Below are 21,931 nucleotides of genomic sequence, written 5' to 3' on the forward strand. Positions count from 1 at the left end.
ACAGAATTTATTCGAACACTACCTCGCTCACTATATATAGGAATTACTGGCCTTGGAGGCAACCAATCAGCATGCACGTGTTCCCTATCGCCACCTAGACTCACCAATCACAAAGGTTACGAGTGCTTCCTTCCCACTCGTAGCCCTCTCCTATCCATCGTCGCCATAAGACCTATCTGTGTCGGTGCGACGTAAAGCACATTGTAAAAAAAAATCTAGCCCAGGACATTTCTTATTTCTGGGACTGTCCCCGATAATCGAGGACGAATGTTCATCTTGGTGTTGAAGAGATGTGTATTAAAGCAGCAGTCCCCGAGCCAGAAGAATTAACCATACACCATACACAGACCAATGAAAGTAACTTATTTGTTCTGTCCATACCAGAAGACAATCCGCTGTAAGCACTACATCTTGCGAGCAAAGACAGGTGTTACATGTGATAATTCATTATGTCGTTTGTAACTTGATGACTGTACTTGAGACATGCATTGCTGTGAATGTTTGTAGTGATTACGAACGAATCTTTACGAATAGGTTTTATGACTTTGTTCAGTTCTCATGGGCTGATTATATTTAACACGTTGTGTCTTGGCAGAAGCGCTAGTGTAAACTTCCCTCGTAGCAGGTGTTAGACTGTTTAAGTACTACTTTTACGTTCCGATTAGCTTCCTACCGACTCATGGTTATTTTTCATTCCATAAAATGTGTTACACGATGGTACAACGAAGTTACTTGCTCTAACTCAAGTGCTGCTTTGTCATTTTGAGCATATTGGTGTCCTGATCGTGTATGTAGCGCCTTCTGTTCCCAGAGTTGCACGATCGAATCTCGAGGCTGTCAATTGTCGTTTAAAAGTGTTTAAAGATATGTTGTCATATTTTAAAATCTGAAGGTTTTTAAATAGAAATTCCGGCACTCCAGCCTCGTTTTTAAGACATAGTAGTTGATGGAATTTGAAAAATAAAGAGCAGTTTATTCATTATGTTACTCTATGTGAGTGCTTTAGAGTCCATACGTGCGCAGTACCTAGCTTTTTGTTCCGAACAACCAAACTGCCTACTTCCATTTATCGGTTAGTCGACCGATACCTCAATTATACGGTTGAATAAACGGCCTTCTTGATCAGCCATAGGTTAGTAATTATCTGAGGTAACATATAATAAGGTCAATTTAAATCTAGTAGTGTCGATTACACATTTTTTATCATCCGCGTAAACCTTCGTTTGGATTTATACACAGTAGGCCTACTTGGTAAGCAGAGACTTTTATTTTTGAAAGTTAAGTGTAACTAATGTTAAATATGTTCCGTATGGATAGAGGGTATAGTTTTAATTAAAGATTATTATTATTATTATTATTATTATTATTATTATTATTATTATTATTATTATTATTATTATTATTATTATTCATGGATTCATGAAGTCAAGAAAGATTTGGAAAGAAACAAAATAAGAGAAGAAGAAGAAGAAGCAACAGAGAGAGAGTTTTAGAGATAAAGTGTTAAAAATAGAAGGATTCCAAGGTCGGGAGGGAAAGAAAACAGGCTGAAAATGGTTCGAGGAGAGAAAAAGGAATCATAGCAAGCAGAAGAAGGAATATTGGAGAAAGAAGAAGGAACAACAAAGGGTGAAGCATTGAAATTGTCACGTGGTCCCTAGAAGACCATAACGGAGAAAGAATAAAGAATAATAATAACAACACAAACTATCACCAATAACACTGAGAAGAAAGAGCAGAGGTGTTGAAATAAACTGTAGGCTTACAGATGATTGCAGATGATTTTGCCATACTTTCAGAAAACCTGAAAAATGCATCAATATAAGTCAATCTCTTCGAAGAAATGGCCAACAGGTTTACGAATTTCTGTAGAAAAAAAAATTAATGATAGATATAAAGAGCATACGGTATAACTAGGAATGTCTACAACAAAATGTGTTTATTTAAAAACCTCAAAATACAACACTACAACACAGTAGTTAAACCGAATGCCTGTACGCGAGTGAATGTCTAGTACTTAATTACAAGCAGAATAAGTTAGACGTACTGGAAAGAAAAGTTATACGGAAAATACTCGGCCTGCTAAGAACTACAGAACTCTGGAAATCAAGAAATAATGATGAAATATACCGGAACATAGAAATCATAAGAGATACAATGCGGAAGAGGCGATTGATATTTTTTGGACATTTATACAGAATGGATGACAACAGGTTAACCAAACAGATCTTCAAATATCTTTGGAACAAGAAGTCAACAACAACCTGGATTCATGAAGTCAAGAAAGATTTGGAAAGAAACAACATAAGGGAAGAAGAAGCAACAGGGAGAGATGTTTTTAGAAAGAAAGTGTTAAAAATGGAAGGATTCCAAGGTTGCGAGGGAAAGAAATCAGACTCAACATGGTCTGAGGAGAGCAAAAGTAGGCGTAGTGAGCAGATGGAGTATTGGAGGAAGAAGAAGGAACAACAAAGGATGAAGCATGAAGTCTCGTGGTCCCTAGAAGACCCTAACGGAGAAAGAATAATAATAATAATAATAATAATAATAATAATAATAATAATAATAATAATAATAATAAAATCGAGGTTCCAGGGCAAACCGCCAAGAAGGAATACAGGTGTACCCTCTGGCAAAGGAGAGAAAGGAACAACTCAGACAGAGAATCTACAATTACTGGGCGAACATCAAAACCCATCCCAAATGCAATAGTTGAATATCGTGATCCTTACTCGGCCTATACGAAAAAAGAAGAAGAAGACTGTCGGGCTCCTTGGCTGAATGGTCAACGTAGTGGCCTTCGGTTCAGAGGGCCCCGGCTTTGATTCCTGGTCGGGCCGGGGATTTTAATTTTGTTTGGTTAATTCCTGTAGCTTCGGGGCTGGGTGTTTGTGTTCGTTATCATATGCATCTTCATTTACGTTCAACAGTCACATTACAAACCATCACAAATTTACGCAATAGTGAATGCATCTCTCATCATAGGGTTAGAGTCAGGAAAGTTATGGGTAACACTAGGCTAAATCCATACAAATTGCCGATTCCAGGTAATTGTAAAAGGCCAAGAAGAGTAAGAAGAAGAAGAAGGTCATAATTATAAGAATAATGTTCTTGACTTTACCTCCTACCAACTAGTTTATGGTTTTCGGAGGCTCCGAGGTGCCGATATTTTCTACAAGAGTTCTTTTACGTGCTGGTAAACCTACCGAAACGTGGGTGGAGTATTCAAATACTACTCTATTGAGCCTAACGCACTATCGTCTGAGCCACGTAGTCCTGCGAACAGCAGTACCACAGTAGTTCATTGTTCAGTATATACCGATTGATACTATATTTTAAATATTGCACTTACTGTCTATAAAATGCCTAGTAACCGCGGAAGGTGATAAATTACTATATCGATGGATGAAAGAAAGAAAGAATGCATATTGTGGCGCTTCGGTCCTTTATGTGACTTGTACAAACAATCTTCGTTGAATAGATGTGATAAGCACGATACAAGGATTGATGGATGAGTAATTGGCATGTCTAGGAGACGCAAGAGACCTCGGTATATCTAGGAGACGGAAGAGAGCTCGGTACGAACCGCTGACGGAGTCTGAAAGAGGTCGTATAATCGGGCTACAAGAGATAGGGTGGAAGGCAGGTTGAATTGCCCGTCATTTGGACCGTTCGGACTTCTCAGTCAGACCACCAGGAAAAAGGACCGTTTGATTGTCAGACACGCACGAACAGATCCAACAGCTTCCTTGTCTATTCTCTACTACGTAGAAGCATTTCTAGACCCCCTACTTCAGGTAAATTCGCAATCTCGACGGCTGTAGTGTTTTACGTCATCAAAACCTCAACATGGTCGTCATCGCTTGCGGTGCTGTTAACAAAAAGCAGTGTGGGAATGCTACAGACTATCGGTGCAGTGTCTTTAGTAATGGATCATACTATTCGTTGAGAAATGATGATCACCAAGCTACCATTCGGAGAACCACACTGAGCAATATATGTCGTGCCGCATGCGACCCGTGCCACTAGCGACCGCATAATCTGTGAGCGTGCCAGACGCGACCGGTGTTGACAACACAATTTTCATTATTTTTAAGCTATGCCATCATCTAAGATAAGGTAAGCTAAATTAGAACCAGAAAAGATTACAAAATAGGCGAAAAAATTACAGCACTGCTTACCGGGTAGAAAATGAAACTGTTCTTTGTTCTGTTCAATTTCTGTCCAAATAGCGAACTACTATAACAGCAAACCGTGCACAACATTTAAGTATGTAGGCCTACACTGAATTAGTCGTCGGGAAATATAATCTATATATAACTTTACGGAGAACAATCCCAACGATTCCGTGAAAGGTTTATACATAATAATTACTGAGTACATTTCTATGGCGAAAGTTTAAATGAAACATGCATACATTACATCACACACAAAACCATCTCAAAAACTCGTCGTTGAAAACTAAATCAGTGTAATGTATCATTTGGAATGCTATAAACTGAGATATTCCTTCCCAGGTAAAACATGGATCATAAATAATACAAGAGAGAATTTAAGGCCAAAACGTTTAAAATGTTGTATTTTAACGAAGATTATATTTGTTTTTTCAGTTACCATATCTATAAATACAGTTCTTGGGGATAATCAGGATCAGTCCCTGGATTTTCTGGAGACAAAAATGACAAAACAGCATCTTCCTAAGTTGCTTTTGAAGAGTTTAATGCGAAGTACCAGTCTCTTGAACCACTCCTGTCATCAGCTACTGCCCCTACTTACGTAATACTCCTGGGGGAAGCTAGTAGTTTTTACCACGGTGGTTTTTAAAACACGAAATATGGTGGTTTCCATATTTCCATGCGTTTCCATGTCTGAGAGAAGGTAACACATAGGGTTTCTCAGTGCGTTACGACTACTGTTGGAGACGCCTGGGTTTGAATCCCCCGTCGGCCATCCTCGAAAATGGTTTTTCGTAGTCTCCCATTTTCATCTCCAGCCAAATGCCGGGATGGTACCTTTCTCATGGCCATGACCCCTTCTTTCCTATTCCCAGCCCGTACAATTACACCTACACCCATGGACAACATCCTCTCACAGTAGTACATGCAGATCACTCCCATGGGGTGTACCGGGAAAAGGAGCTACAGATCTGGCGAGCCGAACATGTTCTCGGACACTCCCGGCACTAAAAGCCATCCGCTACAAAGTAAAATTTGAAACCGTTCGAAGGTAACCATAAGAAGTTTCCTGAGATCATGTTACATAATCAAAGCACTTTTCAGTATATAGAGGATAGAAGGTAACTGATGGGCCAAATTAACACAAGAGATCTTCAAGAGAGGATCACAATGCCGTAATTTGTAGGTCTGTATCTTGCACCGTTACGCTAGACTTGGAAGAAAGAATACGAGCTGGTCGAATAAGCGTTATGTCCCGCCTGAGCTGTCAGTGGAGAGATGGCGTGGAATAACGTTAGTAGAGGAATAAGTTTAGTAATAATTTAGTTTACTTTACGACCCACTAATTACTTTTACGGTTTTCTGAGACACCTAGATGCCGGAATTTAGTCCCGCAGGAGTCCTTTTACGTGCCAGTAAATCTACCGGCACGAGGCTGGCGTATTTGAGCACCTTGAAATACCACCGGACTGAGCCAGGATCGAACCTGCCACGTTGGGGTCAGAAGGCCAGCGCCTCAACCGTCTGAGCCTCTCAGTCCAGCACGATCATCAATCAATCAATCAATACTGATCTGCATTTAGGGCAGTCGCCCAGGTGGCAGATTCCCTATCTGTTGCTTTCTTAGCCTTTTCCTAAATGATTTCAAAGAAATTGGAAATTTATTGAACGTCTCCCTTGGTAAGTTATTCCAATCCCTAACTCCCCTTCCTATAAATGAATATTTGCCCCAGTTTGTCCTCTTGAATTCCAACTTTATCTTCATATTATGATCTTTCCTACTTTTATAAACGCCATTCAAACTTATTCGTCTACTAATGTCATTCCACGCCATCTCTCCGCTGATAGCTCGGAACATACCACTTAGTCGAGCAGCTCTTCTTCTTTCTCTCAATTCTTCCAAACCCAAACATTGCAACATCACCCAGAACAAATCGAGCTGCTTTTCTTTGGATTTTTTCCAGTTCTTGAATCAGGTAATCCTGGTGAGGGTCCCATACACTGGAACCATACTCTAGTTGGGGTCTTACCAGAAACTTATATGCACTCTCCTTTACATCCCTACTACAACCCCTAAACACCCTCATAACCATCGCAGAGATCTGTACCCTTTATTTACAATCCCATTTATGTGATTACTCCAATGAAGATCTTTCCTTATATTAACAACTAGATACAATGATCCCCAAAAGGAACTTTCACCCCATCAACGCAGTAATTAAAACTGAGAGGACTTTTCCTATTTGTGAAACTCACAACCTGACTTTTAACCCCGTTTATCAACATACCATTGCCTGCTGTCCATCTCACAACATTTTCGAGGTCACGTTGCAGTTGCTCACAATCTTGTAACTTATTTATCACTCTATAGAGAATAACATCATCCGCAAAAAGCCTTACCTCCGATTCCACTCCTTTACTCATATCATTTATATATATAAGAAAACATAAAGGTCCGATAATACTGCCTTGAGGAATTCCCCTCTTAATTATTACAAGGTCAGATAAAGCTTCACCTACTCTAATTCTCTGAGATCTATTTTCGAGAAATATAGCAACCCATTCAGTCACTCTTTTGTCTAGTCCAATTGCACTCATTTTTGCCAGTATCCCATGATCCACCCTGTCAAATGCTTTAGACAGGTCAATCGCGATACCGTCCATTTGACCTCCAGAATCCAAGATATCTGCTATATCTTGCTGGAATCCTACAAGTTGAGCTTCAGTGGAATAACCTTTCCTAAAACCGAATTGCCTTCTATCGAACCAGTTATTAATTTCACAAACATGTCTAATATAATCAGAAAGAATGCCTTCCCAAAGCTTACATACAATGCATGTCAAACTTACTGGCCTGTAATTTTCAGTGGTGCTTTGAATGGTGCCTTTAAAAGTAGATAAGATCACAATATGAACATGAAGTTGGAATTCAAGGGGACAACTTGGGGCAAATATTCGTTTATAGGGAAAGGAGTTAGGGACTGGAATAATTTACCAAGGGAAATGTTCGATACATTTCCAAATTCTCTTAAATTTTTTAAGAAAAGACTAGGTAAACAACTGATAGGCAGTCTGCCACTTCGGCGACGGCCCTAAATAAAGTTCAGTGGTGACTGATTGATTGACTGATTGGTCGTTGGCGTGGTCGCTTGTGGCACGTAACCGAGCAATACAGTCGCTGCTTAAAGTTTACGGTATACACGTCCCCTCCTTTTACTGTAGCATGAGGGTCTGGCTGGGGAGCTGTCCTATACTACTGCCGTTCGTCATTGATTGTTATACGAGGGTCATTCACAGCACAGCAGTTCGTTGAAGAAATTCTCCAGCCTCATTTTCTACTTTTCCTGGATGAGTGCACAGGAAACATATTCCAGCAATAAAACATTTTCCCGCACACAACTGGGTGGACCAGAAGTGTTTACATCACGTTTCAGTACTTCCTTTGGCCTGTTTGGCCTCTTGATATGTCGCCCATCAACGATGTGTGGTTCCAGATGGGAAGGAATGTCATCTACTACTCCTCCTCATCCTCCTCCACCACCTCCTCCTCCTCATCATCATCATTCACCACTGATCTGCATTTAGGGCAGTCGCCCAGGTGGCACATTTTCTATTTGTTGTTTACAAATAATTGCAAAGAATTTGGAAATTTATTGAACGTCTCCCTTGGTAAATTATTCAAATCCCTAACTCCTCTACCTTTAAACGAATATTTGCCCCAATTTGTCCCCTTGAATTCTAACTTTATCTTAATATTTCCTACTTTTAAAAACTCCACTCAAACATATTCGCCGGGCTGAGTGGCTCAGACGGTTGAGGTGCTGGCCTTCTGAGCCCAACTTGGAAGGTTCGATCCAGGCTCAGTCCGATGGTATTTCAAGGTACTCAAATACGTCAGTCTCTCGTCGGTAGATTTACTGGCATATAAAAGAACTCATGCGGGACTAAATTCCAGCACTTCGGCGTCTCCAAAAACCGTAAAAGTAGTTACTGGGACGTAAAACAAACAACATTATTATTAACAAACTTATTCGTCTACTAATGCCATTCCACGCCATCTCTCCACTGACAACTTGGAACATACCACTTAATTGAGCAGCTTGTCTCCTTTCTCCCAAGTCTCACCAGCCCAAACTTTGCAACATTTTCGTAACGCTACTCTTTGGTCGGAAATCGTCCAGAATAAATCGAGCTGCTTTTCAAGGTTGCGAAATCGAACCCAGCGCTTTCGTTGACGTATTATAAAAGTATTTAAATGTAAGGATGCATGCCAGTTGATATACTGACGAGTTATTGAACCTACCTTTAAAGGCAAAATCCACGTAGCCCGATATCTCCAAGATCTTCAGTTGTTGGAAGAACGTTAAACAAACTGCGTTCTTACGAGTCTTTTACTCATTGCTCTTCGTGGACCACTCTTTTTCTTGCGTTTGAATCCTACCTCATCTGTTTTTCATTTTAATTGAGTTTTTTTTCCTATATTACTGACATCTGAAAAGTAGTATTTCCCCTTATTGTTTTAATGGGCTAAATGACACCTTTCACCCAGTGAATACGATAAATCGAAGTGGTGTAAATTCGGATCGACACTGCAGAATTACTTCGATATAATAGGATTCCTATTTTTGAAAAGCTGATCATTTTAACACATAGCTGCTCTAAATTTGTCCGTGTGTGCGTGCCTGCAGGCGTATACACGGATTGTAAATAGGTTGATTTATCGACCCGTTCGCAATCTTCTGCGCTTAGAATTAGATTCACTTGTTGGTTGTGCTCGCTTATCGTCGAAAGACCTTGGCAGGCAAGACTGCGCGTCTCGAAGTGTCGTAACATAAACTGCAATCAGAGCAGTGACCTTACTCCATACGTGCACTATTGGACGGACTAATGATGCTGTTGAAGTCAGGGTAGAACTTAGCTGTTGAGGTCTAACACGAAAAAACATATGCATAGGTGCAATTTAAGGATTGTTATAGATAGATGTTCCAAGTGGATAGCCTGCTTCCGCCAGAAGACCTTCAAAGCAATGTGGTCTAATCGATTGGTCACACAATATTGCACACCAAACAGTTGTTTTTTTGTTGTTTTTTTATTACCTCCACTGTACCTGGAATGCTGGCCTCTTACACAGCGGAGTATCCAGTAGTGCATGTTATAGAGTTTGATGCTATCATTTGAAGTAGGCCTATAGCTTCGTCCGAAAATAGTATTTTTCGAAACTAATACTGAATCATTAACAAATATCCAACCGAGCTTCGAAATCTCCTTCATTTCATAGGTTGGTATACTGATGAAGGATTTAGATATCACAAAGACATAGAATTTTATTTTATGCTGAACAAAATAACTCAGATTCTTCCACATGTTAGGAGAAACACTGTAGCTATTTTAAAGGTAGGCATTTTTAAAAAATGTGCCGTATATTGTTCCGCGAGATTCGTAAACTTCCATAGATCTATATATATATATAAAGTAACTTGTCCTGACTGATTCATCATCGCCGAGCTAAAACTACTGGACATACAGAAATGAAATTTTGGAGATACATTCATATTAACATGTAGGTGCTCGCTAAGAGAGGATATTTGGATATTCCGTCGCTAAGGGGGTGAAAAGGGGGGGGGGTGAAATTTTAAAATGAGTGTATCTATATCTCAAAATTTTGAAAGTTTACAGATGTAAAAATTGGTATTTAGTATCTTCATTAAAAATAAAGAAACACGTATTTTTTTGTTTTCGGAAAATCCCAATAGGAGGGATGAAAAGTGGTGAAAAACGGGTTGAATGCCTTTAATGAGGATACATATATCTCAGAAACTGAAGATATTACAGACCTGAAAATTGGTGTTTGGGATCTCCTTTAAAAATAAAGAAATACGTATTTTTTTGTTTTTGGAAAATCCAATTAATGGGGGTGAATTTTTAAAATGTCTGTATCTATATCTCAAAACTTTAAAAGTATGCACATGTAAAAATTGATATTTAGAATCTCCTGTAAAAATAAAGGAACACGTATTTTTTTGTGTTCTGTAAATCCCAATAGGATGGGTGTAAAAGGGTGAATAATGGGTTGAATGCCTTTAATGAGGATACATATATCTCAGAAACTGAAGATATTACAGAACTGAAAATTTGTATTAGGGATCTTCTTTAAAAATAAAGAAACATGTGTTTTTTTGTTTTTGGAAAATCCAATTAATGGCGGTTAAACAGGAGTGACAAATTGGGTTGAATTTTTTGAAAGATTATATCTACAGAATACCTGAGAAACGTAAAATGTTACAGACGTAAAAAGTGGTATTTGGAATCTCCTGTAAATGTAAAGAAACATAGGTGATTTGTTTCTGGAAACTCCACTTAAGGGGAACTAAAAAGGGGGTGAAATTTTAAAATGAGAATTTGTGGTATATCTCAAAAAACTTAACATGTTACAGAAGTGAAAAATGGTATTTTTTATCTCTATTAAAAATCAAGAAACGTGTATTTTTAGTTTTCCGAAATACCACTTGGGTGGAAGGGGGGGGGTAAAAGTGTCTGAAAATGGTGTTGAATTGTTTTAATTAGGCTACTGATATCTCAAGAATGAAGATGTTTCAGACGTGAAATTTAGTATTTGGAATCTGCTTTAAAAGTAAAGAAACACGTATTCTCGGCAAATCCAATGAAGTGGAGGGGGGGGAGGTGAAAGAATTGAAAAATTAATTGTATGAGAATACTTTCATCTAATAAAAACTAAAGTTGCTACAGACGTGAAAATTGGTATTTGTATCTCCTTTAAAAACAAAGAAAAACGCGTTTTGCGGGGGAAATCATCTTTGGGGGCGGGAGTAAAATGGAGTTGAATTCCTTTCATGAGGACACAGAAATAAAAAAACTGAAGAAGTTAGAGTCGTGATAATTGGTATTTAGAAGATCCTTTACTATTAAAGAAACAAGTTTTTTTGCCGGAAAATTCACTTGGGGGGGGGGGGAGTGTGAAAAGGAGTGAAATAAAGTGAATTATTTTTATGGGGATACTTATATCCCAAAGCTGCAGGTAATAGACGTGAACATTGGTGTTTGGAATATCCTTTAAACATTTAGAAACATGCCTTCTTTTAATTATTTGTGGGGGGGGGGGGGGGTAAATAAACTTGACGGCGGTGGGGTGTAAAGGGAGGTGAGTCCAGTTGATTTTACTGTTCATAATGTACTTATAAGGAGCCTCCGTTGCTCAGGTGGCAGCGCGCCGGCCTCTCACAGCTCGGTTCCGTGGTTCAAATCCCGGTCACTCCACGTGACATTCGTGCTGGACAAAACGGAGGCGAGGCAGATTTTCTTCGGATACTCCGGTTTTTCCTGTCATCATTAATTCCAGCACACTGTCCAATATCATGTCATTTCATTTGTCATTCATTATCCATTGCCCCAGAGGAGTGCGACAGGCTTCGGCAGCCGGCACAATTCCAATTGTCGCCGCTAGATGGGGGCTTTATTCATTCCATTCCTGACCCTGTCGAATGACTGGAAACAGGCTGTAGATTTTCGATGTACTTATTCTGATCATAAACCGATCATTTTTAATCTTTCCTGGGTTCGTTTTCAAGAGCCATCTTTTTTTTTCGGAGAACGTTCTTAGATTACAGTAGATTATCCTGGCATATAAATAAAAATTTAAACACCTTTGAAATAAACGATAGGAATGAGATTGACCGTCCAATTGTTCACCTCTATAATAAGGTCAATAATACACGGAAGTATGTCATTTGTATCGCCAGAAATCCCGCACACTTGCCTACGCGCGACAATGGTGCTGGTCACAATGCCAACAATGACAATGGCAGCAGATGTAATTTACCGCCAAGTAGCGGTCTTGCATCTTGCTATGGGGTCCAGAATATCTATAATAATAATAATAATAATAATAATAATAATAATAATAATAATAATAATGTTCTGGACCGTCGCCAAATGTGCGGACCGCGCTGGAAACGGGTTCTGGACGGGTAATGACTAAGAATGCAGTCCGGCCGCGGGTTCAGTACCGCCAAGGCACCCAAGACGAAACCACGCCGGATCTCCTCAAGGATTTGATCCATATTAAAAATGTTTATAGGAAAAGATGGCAAAGATTTAGGGACCCAACTGACCGGGTGGAATACCTGGACCTAGCCCGGGAAGTACGAAATCGATTCCTGGAAAGGAAGATTGAAAAATGGGAGGAAACTTGCCGTAATATATTAGAAAACGAGTCATCGCAAAATTTGGCGGATTCTCTCGGAAAACCAGTCAGATCGCGAATTTCGGCTGATTATATATAAAACAATAAGCATTCAATTATAAATTTCAGTATAATACCGTAGCGAAGCACGGGTATTTTGCTAGTGTGTAGATAAAAGCTCGTATATTTTAAAGATGATTCAATTTCAGGGGAGTAAACCATCATCTCATTATACTTAGCGTTCATGCATTAGATAAACCTACCCTGATAATACGTAGAGGTAATATTTAATTAAAATAATTTGAAAGCTGAAAACTAGAATCTTCGAGGTCTTCGATTTCTCCTATCACTTTCATTTTATAATTTTTATATCATTGTGCTCTCTTCTTGGCAGAAATGTACCACAAACTTCAAGAGCTGACACTTTCCCCGGCTTTGACTATCGCTAGGGAGTTATTATTATTATTATTATTATTATTATTATTATTATTCGCTTGTGGTTTAACGTTTCACTAACACATCGAAGATTTTCAGGGACCCAAGGATGGGGAAGGGGCGACCGTGGTCGCCTACAACCCCTGGCATTTGCCTGATGTGAAAATGGGAACCTGCGGAAAACCGTCTTCAGGGCTGCCGACGGTGGGATTCAAACCCACCATCTCCCGAATGCAAGCCAACAGCTACGCGACCCTAACCACGCGGCGAACTCGCTTGGCAGGGCCTTGTTATATGACCCGAAATATGATTAATTATGATTTAGGGATTTAGTTCAAACATTAGCTTTTAGGTCGTTAGCTTTTAGGTCGTACTGTTTGATACGTTGGTAAAAGGCGTTGAAAATTCTTGGAAAGAAAACAGTCTTGAACAAATACTGAATGTTAATATTACAAATTAAAATATTTAAAACGTTATTGTTTATCTTAAGTTGAAAGGAATAAGCTCTCAGGGCTGCAATAGCCGAATGACATAATCACTGGCTTCGTATTAAGGCGGCCGCTATTTGAACCAGACCATTGCCTATGAATTTTTATGCCTATGATTTTTTTTAAATGGAAGATTGCGTCCCCGTGGTTCGGATTCGTGTCTATGGTCACTGTATCAACATTCATGTAAAACTACAGGCTTGCTTGCTATATGATATACATGATGTATCCATGATGATTTTACAAACTTTCGGGGATGATGGAGGACGGTAAATGGATCAATTTGAGATAAGGAACCATATTCCGGAAACGATCGAATCAAAAGCAAAATTCTACTCATTTAAGTCTGTTTATCTGCACAAGTTTCACAAGCTGCTCCATTTACAACACATGTTCGAAATGGCGCCTCCCTGCGTCAGTGCAGGCATGGCATCGTTGCACACAGTTCTGTCGTACCCATTCGAATATCCCCGGTGTCGTTTGAACAGCGTCGCAGGCAGGCAGCGAGAATTCTTGCCAAGAGATCCTCTTCAGTCTCGACAGATGTCTCATACACAAGACTTTCACATGGCCCTACAAGAATAAATCAACTGGGGTGAGATCAGGGGAGCGAGCGTGGCACTTTGCAGGGAACGTCTGATCCAGTGTTCACGAACCCTCAGTCCAAAGTGAGGTGGGGCTCCATCATGTTGGAACCACATCCGTTGACGAAGGGCAAGTGGGATGTGTTCCAGGAACGTGGGTAGTACATCTCTGAGCACCACTGTGTACACTGCTGCATTTAGGTGGGGAGGAAGAAAAAAACTCTCATCGGCCCAAACATGACTATTGTGCCTATTTAGCATTCCGTCTCTGGTGAAACAGGCTTCATATCTGAAAAGCACATACGCAGAAAAGTGAGGATCGACTGCAAGGCGCTGCAAAACCCATTGGCTGAACACGACTCGAGGTGCGAAGTCAGCAGGTCTCAAAGCCTGCACTTTCTGTGGATGGAGGGATGTAGCTGTATTTTACGTAATACTCGCCACACAGCCATAGGCGAAACATTCATTTCACCTGCAACTGCTCGAGTGTTGATTGCAGGCGCCTCATTCACTGCATCTTCTAAGTCGGAAGTCCGTGTAAATCGTCGTCGTCCTCGGTGATTGTACTGTGGTACCAATTGCCCTGTTTCACTTAATCGACGTCGCTATAAGACCTATCTGTGTCGCTGTGACGTAAAGCAAAACACACTTAATCTTTGGAACAGTCGTCGAAACTTGGCGTGAGCCGGATGTCTCCTACGTGGATATTTGGTCCTGTACAACCGTTCGGCTTCTCTACTGCTTCCATTTGCTTGCCCATACACAAACACCAGTACTGCAAATTCCGTAACCGCGTACATCTCCATTTGGATAGGGCTGATCAACGTACCACTTCAACTCATAAACACAGACTGAAGCCTACAGTATACACTAGAGCTGGGAGCGGAGCGAGTAATACCGATGAGTAATCTGGTTGTAGCGGTACAGCGCACCACCTATCCCCTCCGCTTACAACTGCAAGTAGGCCTACTCTCGGAGGACCCGAGCACAGTGTAGCGCACGACAAGTGTTTAACAAGGGGAGACCACGACGTTCGGATCACGGATTATCTTCAAACTTTGTACACTTTTAGTAGTCATTAGGACAAGATAATGTGCAAATAGTAAGGCGTACTAGTTAGGCGTTTTCAAGAAAATCGCAAGATAATTTTCGCGTCGAATGTACCGGTGCGTTGCTGGCACGAGCACGAAATGGCGACGGTCGAGTGATTAGCGTTCAAGCTCCGTAATCGCTGGATCACTGGATCGAGTCTCACTCGTCGCTTTTTTGTTTTTCAACACTGGTCATATTCTTTCAAATATATTGCAGGTCAAAGCGTCCAGGTGCAAAGCAGTTCCGGGTACCTTACTCGATTTCACTGTCTGGTATCAGGGATTTCACAAATCACGACAGGAATACATTTTCAGGAATAGTTTATGCATTGGACCGTTTACTTATTGATAATTATAAATGATATTTTTTTTGTAGTCCACCTCTGTCGTGGAGTGGTTAGTGTGATTGACTCCCACCCCCGGATGCCCGGGTTTGATTCCCGGCTCTGCCACGAAATTTGAAAAGTGGTACGAGGGCTGGAACGAGGTCCACTCAGCCTCGGGAGGTCAACTGAGTAGGTGGGGGTTCGATTCCCTCCTCAGCCATCCTCGAAGTGGTTTTCCGTAGTTTCTCATTTATTTCTCCTCCGAGTAAATGCCGGGATGTACGCCCCTACCTAATGTAAGGCCACGGCCGCTTCCTTTCCTCTTCCTTACCTATCCCTTCCAACTTCCCATCTCTCCACAAGGCCCCTGTTCAGCATAGCAGGTGAGGTCGCCTGGGCTAGGTACTGTCATCCTTCCCAGTTGTATCCCCGACCCAAACTCTCGCGCTCCAGGACACTGTCCTTGAGGCGGTAGAGGTGGGATTCCTCGCTGAGTCCGAGGGAAAAACCGACCCTGGAGGGTAAACAGTTTAAGAAAGAAACAAAGAAAGAAAGAAAGAAAGAAAGAAAGAAAGAAAGATATTTTTTGTAATGATAAACATTAGTAAAGAGCCAAATAACATTGAAAATCCAATAAAAGTTCATGCAAATATCCTTTTTTTTCTTCATTATATTATCTTTGAATTGTAATATATATATAAAAGAATATGACCAGTGTTGAAAAACAAAACAAGTGGGACTCGATCCAGCAAGCCAGCGATTACGGAGCTTGAGCGCTAACCACTCGACCACCATAGTTTCCTGCTCATGATCGCAACGCACCGGTACATATTCGACGCGAAAACTTCTCTTGCGATTTTCTTTAGAACACCTTAGTAGTACACCTTACAACTTGCACATTGTCTTGTCCTAATGAACTACTAAATGTGTACAAAATGAAGATACTCCGTGATCCGAACGTCGCGGCCTCCCCTTGTAAGTGTATTGCACCTGTATTCAGTCTGTGTTTCTTAATTTGCGTCTATATTTCCTCCGCTTGTTGTTTTTGTAGATGATGCAAAACATAGTAGATAATAATTGTGGTATTCGTTTGATATTTAATCCCATTTTGAGATGGTATTCATGTTGTAGGATATTTAAGGAATTGCATAATTTTTTACAGAAAATTGTATCACAAATGTCACGAAAACCGTCTGATGCATGGCAGTTCTTTGAAATTACTGGTGATAAAAATAAGCAAAATGGAAATTTACACGACGGGTGGTGGCGTATCAAATTTGTGGGATTATATCAAGAGGCATCACAAGGATGAAATGAGCAGGTCGGCTTCTCCAGCAGAAAACAACATTGCTGTATTCAGCAAAATAGTTATATTGTGAGAAACGGGCATTGCATTTACCTTGCTATACCAGTAACGTATTTAAACGTGCCGCCACTTTACATTCACTCGATACAACCGGGTGATGACGTCACAACAACTGCTCCGCTCTGCACCGCTCCGTCCCCACCCCTAGTACACACATCGCACACCGGTCACGTCAGCACACAGTACGCCATCTGCATTGGAGTCGAGTTATTATCCTTGCCTCTTCTGCTCGTCGGGATTGTCTCTCCTATTGTACTCTTAGCACATGTAGTGTACAGTACAGTCGGAGGTATCAGACCGATTTTTGCTTTAACTTTTGACTGCCGGCCGCAGTGGTGTAGTGGATACAGCGTTGGTCAACTGATCCCAAGTTAACTGGTTCAAACCCGACTGAGGTCGGTGGCCTTGAAGGGTGTTTAAAGGTTACAACCCCATGTCGTTGGCTTCCGGCACGTTAAAGAACTACTGCGGGACGAAATTCCGACGCCGGACGGACGTTAAACAACTTGGATTATTAGTAACTTTTGACTCGAACGTTTCCGGACTACAGTTTATTATCTCAGATTGATCCATTTGCCGTCCCCCATCATCCCTAATATCATCACGGATACAACCTGTGTATAAAGTTATCGTACAGAGAATGTTTTGGCGAAAATGGCAATGCGTCCAGAGAACTGGTATTTTCAAGTATTCTAGATTCGATAGTTGAAGTGACATTAAAAAATACACATATAATCAGTTTCGAGCTCCAAGGACATCCATCTAGTCAACTAATTTTTGTACATTATTTTCTCTCAGCTTCAGTTTACAAATACATTTTTATATGGTGACCATTGTTCGTTGTAATCATTCAGAGAATGGCGTCTTTTCCATGTGTGTTACAGTATTAGTAAAGGTAGATTGTAACTGTATTGCGGGATATGATCTCAAGCGAGCAGCACAGCAGTAGTTATCCCTTCCGCTACATTCCTTCTCCTTCTTTCCCCTCCAAGCTCATGACTTCGCGTAGGTTCGTAAATCCGGTACCGTACTATGAAGTTACAAACTTCCATACAAACGACCTACCATCTAAATATTTATTTCATATCATTTAATTATTAAAAAAAATACAGGGAGAGTCCTCATCCAGCGGAATAGCTGGATACATTCCAAAATACACTGACTGACAGAGCAAATGCAACACCAAGAAGGAGTGGTTCGAAAGGGATGAAAGTTGGGGAAAAAACAGAGACGGCACGGACGAATAATTGATGTTTATTTCAAACCGATATGCAGGTTACACAATGCGCACGGCATCGACTCAGTAGGATGTAGGACCACCGCGAGCGGCGATGCACGCAGAAACACGTCGAGGTACAGAGTCAATAAGAGTGCGGATGGTGTCCTGAGGGATGGTTCTCCATTCTCTGTCAACCATTTGCCACAGTTGGTCGTCCGTACGAGGCTGGGGCAGAGTTTGCAAACGGCGTCCAATGAGATCCCACACGTGTTCGATTGGTGAGAGATCCGGAGAGTACGCTGGCCACGGAAGCATCTGTACACCTCGTAGAGCCTGTTGGGAGATGCGAGCAGTGTGTGGGCGGGCATTATCCTGCTGAAACAGAGCATTGGGCAGCCCCTGAAGGTACGGGAGTGCCACCGGCCGCAGCACATGCTGCACGTAGCGGTGGGCATTTAACGTGCCTTGAATACGCACTAGAGGTGACGTGGAATCATACGCAATAGCGCCCCAAACCATGATGCCGCGTTGTCTAGCGGTAGGGCGCTCCACAGTTACTGCCGGATTTGACCTTTCTCCACGCCGACGCCACACTCGTCTGCGGTGACTATCACTGACAGAACAGAAACGTGACTCATCGGAGAACACGACGTTCCGCCATTCCCTCATCCAAGTCGCTCTAGCCCGGCACCATGCCAGGCGTGCACGTCTATGCTGTGGAGTCAATGGTAGTCTTCTGAGCGGACGCCGGGAGTGCAGGCCTCCTTCAACCAATCGACGGGAAATTGTTCTGGTCGATATTGGAACAGCCAGGGTGTCTTGCACATGCTGAAGAATGGCGGTTGACGCTTGGCGGCGGATGCGCCGATCCTCGCGTGCTGTCGTCACTCGGGCTGCGCCTGGACCCCTCGCACGTGCCACATGTCCCTGCGCCAACCATCTTCGCCACAGGCGCTGCACCGTGGACACATCCCTATGGGTATCGGCTGCGATTTGACGAAGCGACCAACCTGCCCTTCTCAGCCCGATCACCATACCCCTCGTAAAGTCGTCTGTCTGCTGGAAATGCCTCCGTTGACGGCGGCCTGGCATTCTTAGCTATACACGTGTCCTGTGGCACACGACAACACGTTCTACAATGACTGTCGGCTGAGAAATCACGGTACGAAGTGGGCCATTCGCCAACGCCGTGTCCCATTTATCGTTCGCTACGTGCGCAGCGCAGCGGCGCATTTCACATCATGAGCATACCTCAGTGACGTCAGTCTACCCTGCAATTGGCATAAAGTTCTGACCACTCCTTCTTGGTGTTGCATTTGCTCTGTCAGTCAGTGTATGTAACTCTTAAGTTTTAAATCCTTCGTTGCCTTTTCTGTAAGTAAGTTCCCGCCATTTTCTCATTTATTACCTGTCAAATATTGCTTCATATTATACCCGTTTTCCTAATCCATTCTGCTTAGGTTTTTCTTAAATGGCTCTCGAGGCTGCCTGGATAATTGGATGAGCATCTTCCTCGGTTGTATTCCAGATCAATCGCTTGAGTTTTTGCAGTGTGACAAAAATTCTCTTAGCGATTTTACTATCAGTAATGACATTCTCTTCCTGTGTTTCAGTATGCTAGTTTGCTTGTTTTTGTGTAATTTTCATGGTCTGTTTTCATAATGTCTATTGAATCTCGGCGTGATATGACATTTGTTGAAACTTACGATGCATGAGATTCAGTCGCGAATTATTTACAACGTCTAGCATGGCATTTTTATATTTGTTTAAAAGTATTTGTAATCTCATGGATGGCCTATATTGAAAGAACTAAAGCACAGAAGTCAGGGACTAAAGGGAAGTATTAGTAGTCTTACAGTCATCAGATATATATTTATAGAATACGAGTACATTACTTAAGTGTCTTTGGATGTGCAGAATTAATATGAAATTAGTGTTCAAGAGCTTCATCTCCAATAAGGCTGGACTGGATCGCATGCTGAAGCATATCACATCCTAAATTGCAATTAATTACACACTGCTTCTGTGGTTGTTATTGTGGAGAATAAGTTGGATATTTCAGCATTGGTGGATGGGGTTCGGATTGCTGCTCTCAAGGCTTGAGGGTTGTTCCGCATACGATATAAATCAATATCGGATATGGTTTATTGGAAATCGTTAGTTGCAATAACAGCAGTACTTTAATGGGTGGCGTTAAGGTACAGTTACGTCACATGTAATTAGCTTATTATAGCATAGTCTAACAAAAAATTATTGAAATGTGTGCTGGAAGCCCGCGTACTTCATCTCATGTAAGTTGTACGGGCGCTCTCTCAAATTATAGTTTTTACTTGTTCCATCCCTTTAGCTAACCCATATTTTAAGTAAGTTAAATATCATCTTTCATACATTTCTGTCGGAATATACTGTGTCAGGAACTGTAAAGTTATTTTTCACATTTCTGTTCACAAACACACTATATATAGTAACTTACATGCATAATTTTTTTTTTAGATATACGAATTATAGTGCGTAAGACCATACGAATGAGAACATTCTTCTGAAGAATGTTCTTTTACTGTGACGTCCGATAAGGTTGTTTGTACCTGTTCGTCCAGTGCAGTAAGGGACTGCCTTGTGTGGGCTATCTGGTAAAGATAAGAACTTTCCACGTATGCGAAGTTAGAATAAGGAAGTATCTCGTGCCCTTCACTTTACAGCCACGTTGAGTCTTTCAGCAATGGGGTAAGTGTTACTTAAGTGTACAGAAAACTTTGTGAACGTGAAGTATATCGGCCATGACAATTTGCCTTTAAAGATTAAGGCATAGTTTATTGTATGTTACATCTTTTAACTTACATTTAATTGGAGCCGGCTGACCTTGCGAATCATATACTGTAGGTACATGCAAATGTGCTAAACGTTGGTTACGGACTAAGGTTGTTTTCACACTATTAGTGTAGGATAACTTTATCCTTATTTTCCTTTGCCGATTCAATTAGACGCTTGTTTTTCAGTATTCATCCTTGAGTTTTGTATTCGCAAACGTATTAAACAAATTATTCTGTGGTTTTTAACGTGAGGTAGAAGACTAGGGAAACCTTTGTGAAGTTCCTGTCCCATAACTTAAGCAGGCACTGTTTATTAAAATGACAGTTACTCATTTTGGAAAATCCCCAATACATTATTTAGGAGACAGATCAAACATCGGCTCGTCGATATTTTAAAATTAGATGCCTCAGAAAATATCCTTTTTCAGTTCTAACTTGTAGGAAGTTTTGTTTCGTGCTTAAATTATTTACTGCACCTGTTTTCATTAAAAATAGGCGATTCCATCCAAATAGGGTAAGTGCAGGCTTTCATTCCAAGCAACTCTGTACCGTAACTTTTTCCGGTACTATAAAAAACAGGTTCTGCTGTGCCAAAGCAAAGCCATCTCCGTAAAGGCCAAGGCCCTTGGAGGAACGGAAATTAAGGCTTCTACTCTCCGTAATCTCGACACGAAATCGGATAGAGAGATTAGTTCTATGCCGGCCCGTCTTTGCCCCCAGAAATTAATATGGTAGATAGGCCTACTAATTTTTGTTGTAGGCTGAGTGAACCTTAGGACTATGTGCATCTCCAGAACCGGAAATCCTTAAATTCTTCGACTTCTTGATGAATCCACATCCTTAAGCATGAACCGAGCACACCGTTACTACCTTGGCTAGGCAACCCCTCTGGACTCTGCCACACAGAAATAATATTCGAAATGTGTATTTATTATTATTATTATTATTATTATTATTATTATTATTATTATTATTATTATTATTATTATTATTATTATTGCTTTACGTCGCACCGACACAGATGGGTCTTATGGCGACGATGGGATAGGGAAGGCCTAGGAGTGGGAAGAAAGCGGCCATGGCCTTAATTAAGGTACAGCCCCAGCATTTGCCTGGTGTGAAAATGGGAAATCACGGAAAACCATCTTCAATGCTGCCGACAGTGGGGTTCGAACCCACTATCTCCCGATTACTGGTGTAGGTATTCGAAACGTTAGCTTGTCATATAATTTTACCA

At 41.1% G+C, this 21,931-nt stretch overlaps 1 protein-coding gene across 8 annotated transcripts in view; it reads left to right on the plus strand.

Moving 5' to 3' along the window:
* The window catches only part of RhoGEF2 (Rho guanine nucleotide exchange factor 2), a 1,252,673-nt gene that overhangs the window by 66,292 nt on the left and 1,164,450 nt on the right, over positions 1–21,931 (plus strand). The window contains exon 1 of one of the 8 annotated variants that reach the window (XM_067136512.2): positions 20,589–20,608. The exons of the other annotated variants lie outside the window; for them this stretch is intronic. Within the exon in view, the coding sequence (XP_066992613.2) occupies positions 20,604–20,608 (5 nt within the window). The 5' untranslated portion in view covers positions 20,589–20,603. Of the gene's footprint in view, positions 1–20,588; positions 20,609–21,931 lie in introns of those variants that run through there. 8 annotated transcript variants of the gene reach the window in all.

The sequence above is a fragment of the Anabrus simplex genome, chromosome 1, assembly GCF_040414725.1.
Source record: "Anabrus simplex isolate iqAnaSimp1 chromosome 1, ASM4041472v1, whole genome shotgun sequence".
NCBI lineage: Eukaryota > Metazoa > Arthropoda > Insecta > Orthoptera > Tettigoniidae > Anabrus > Anabrus simplex.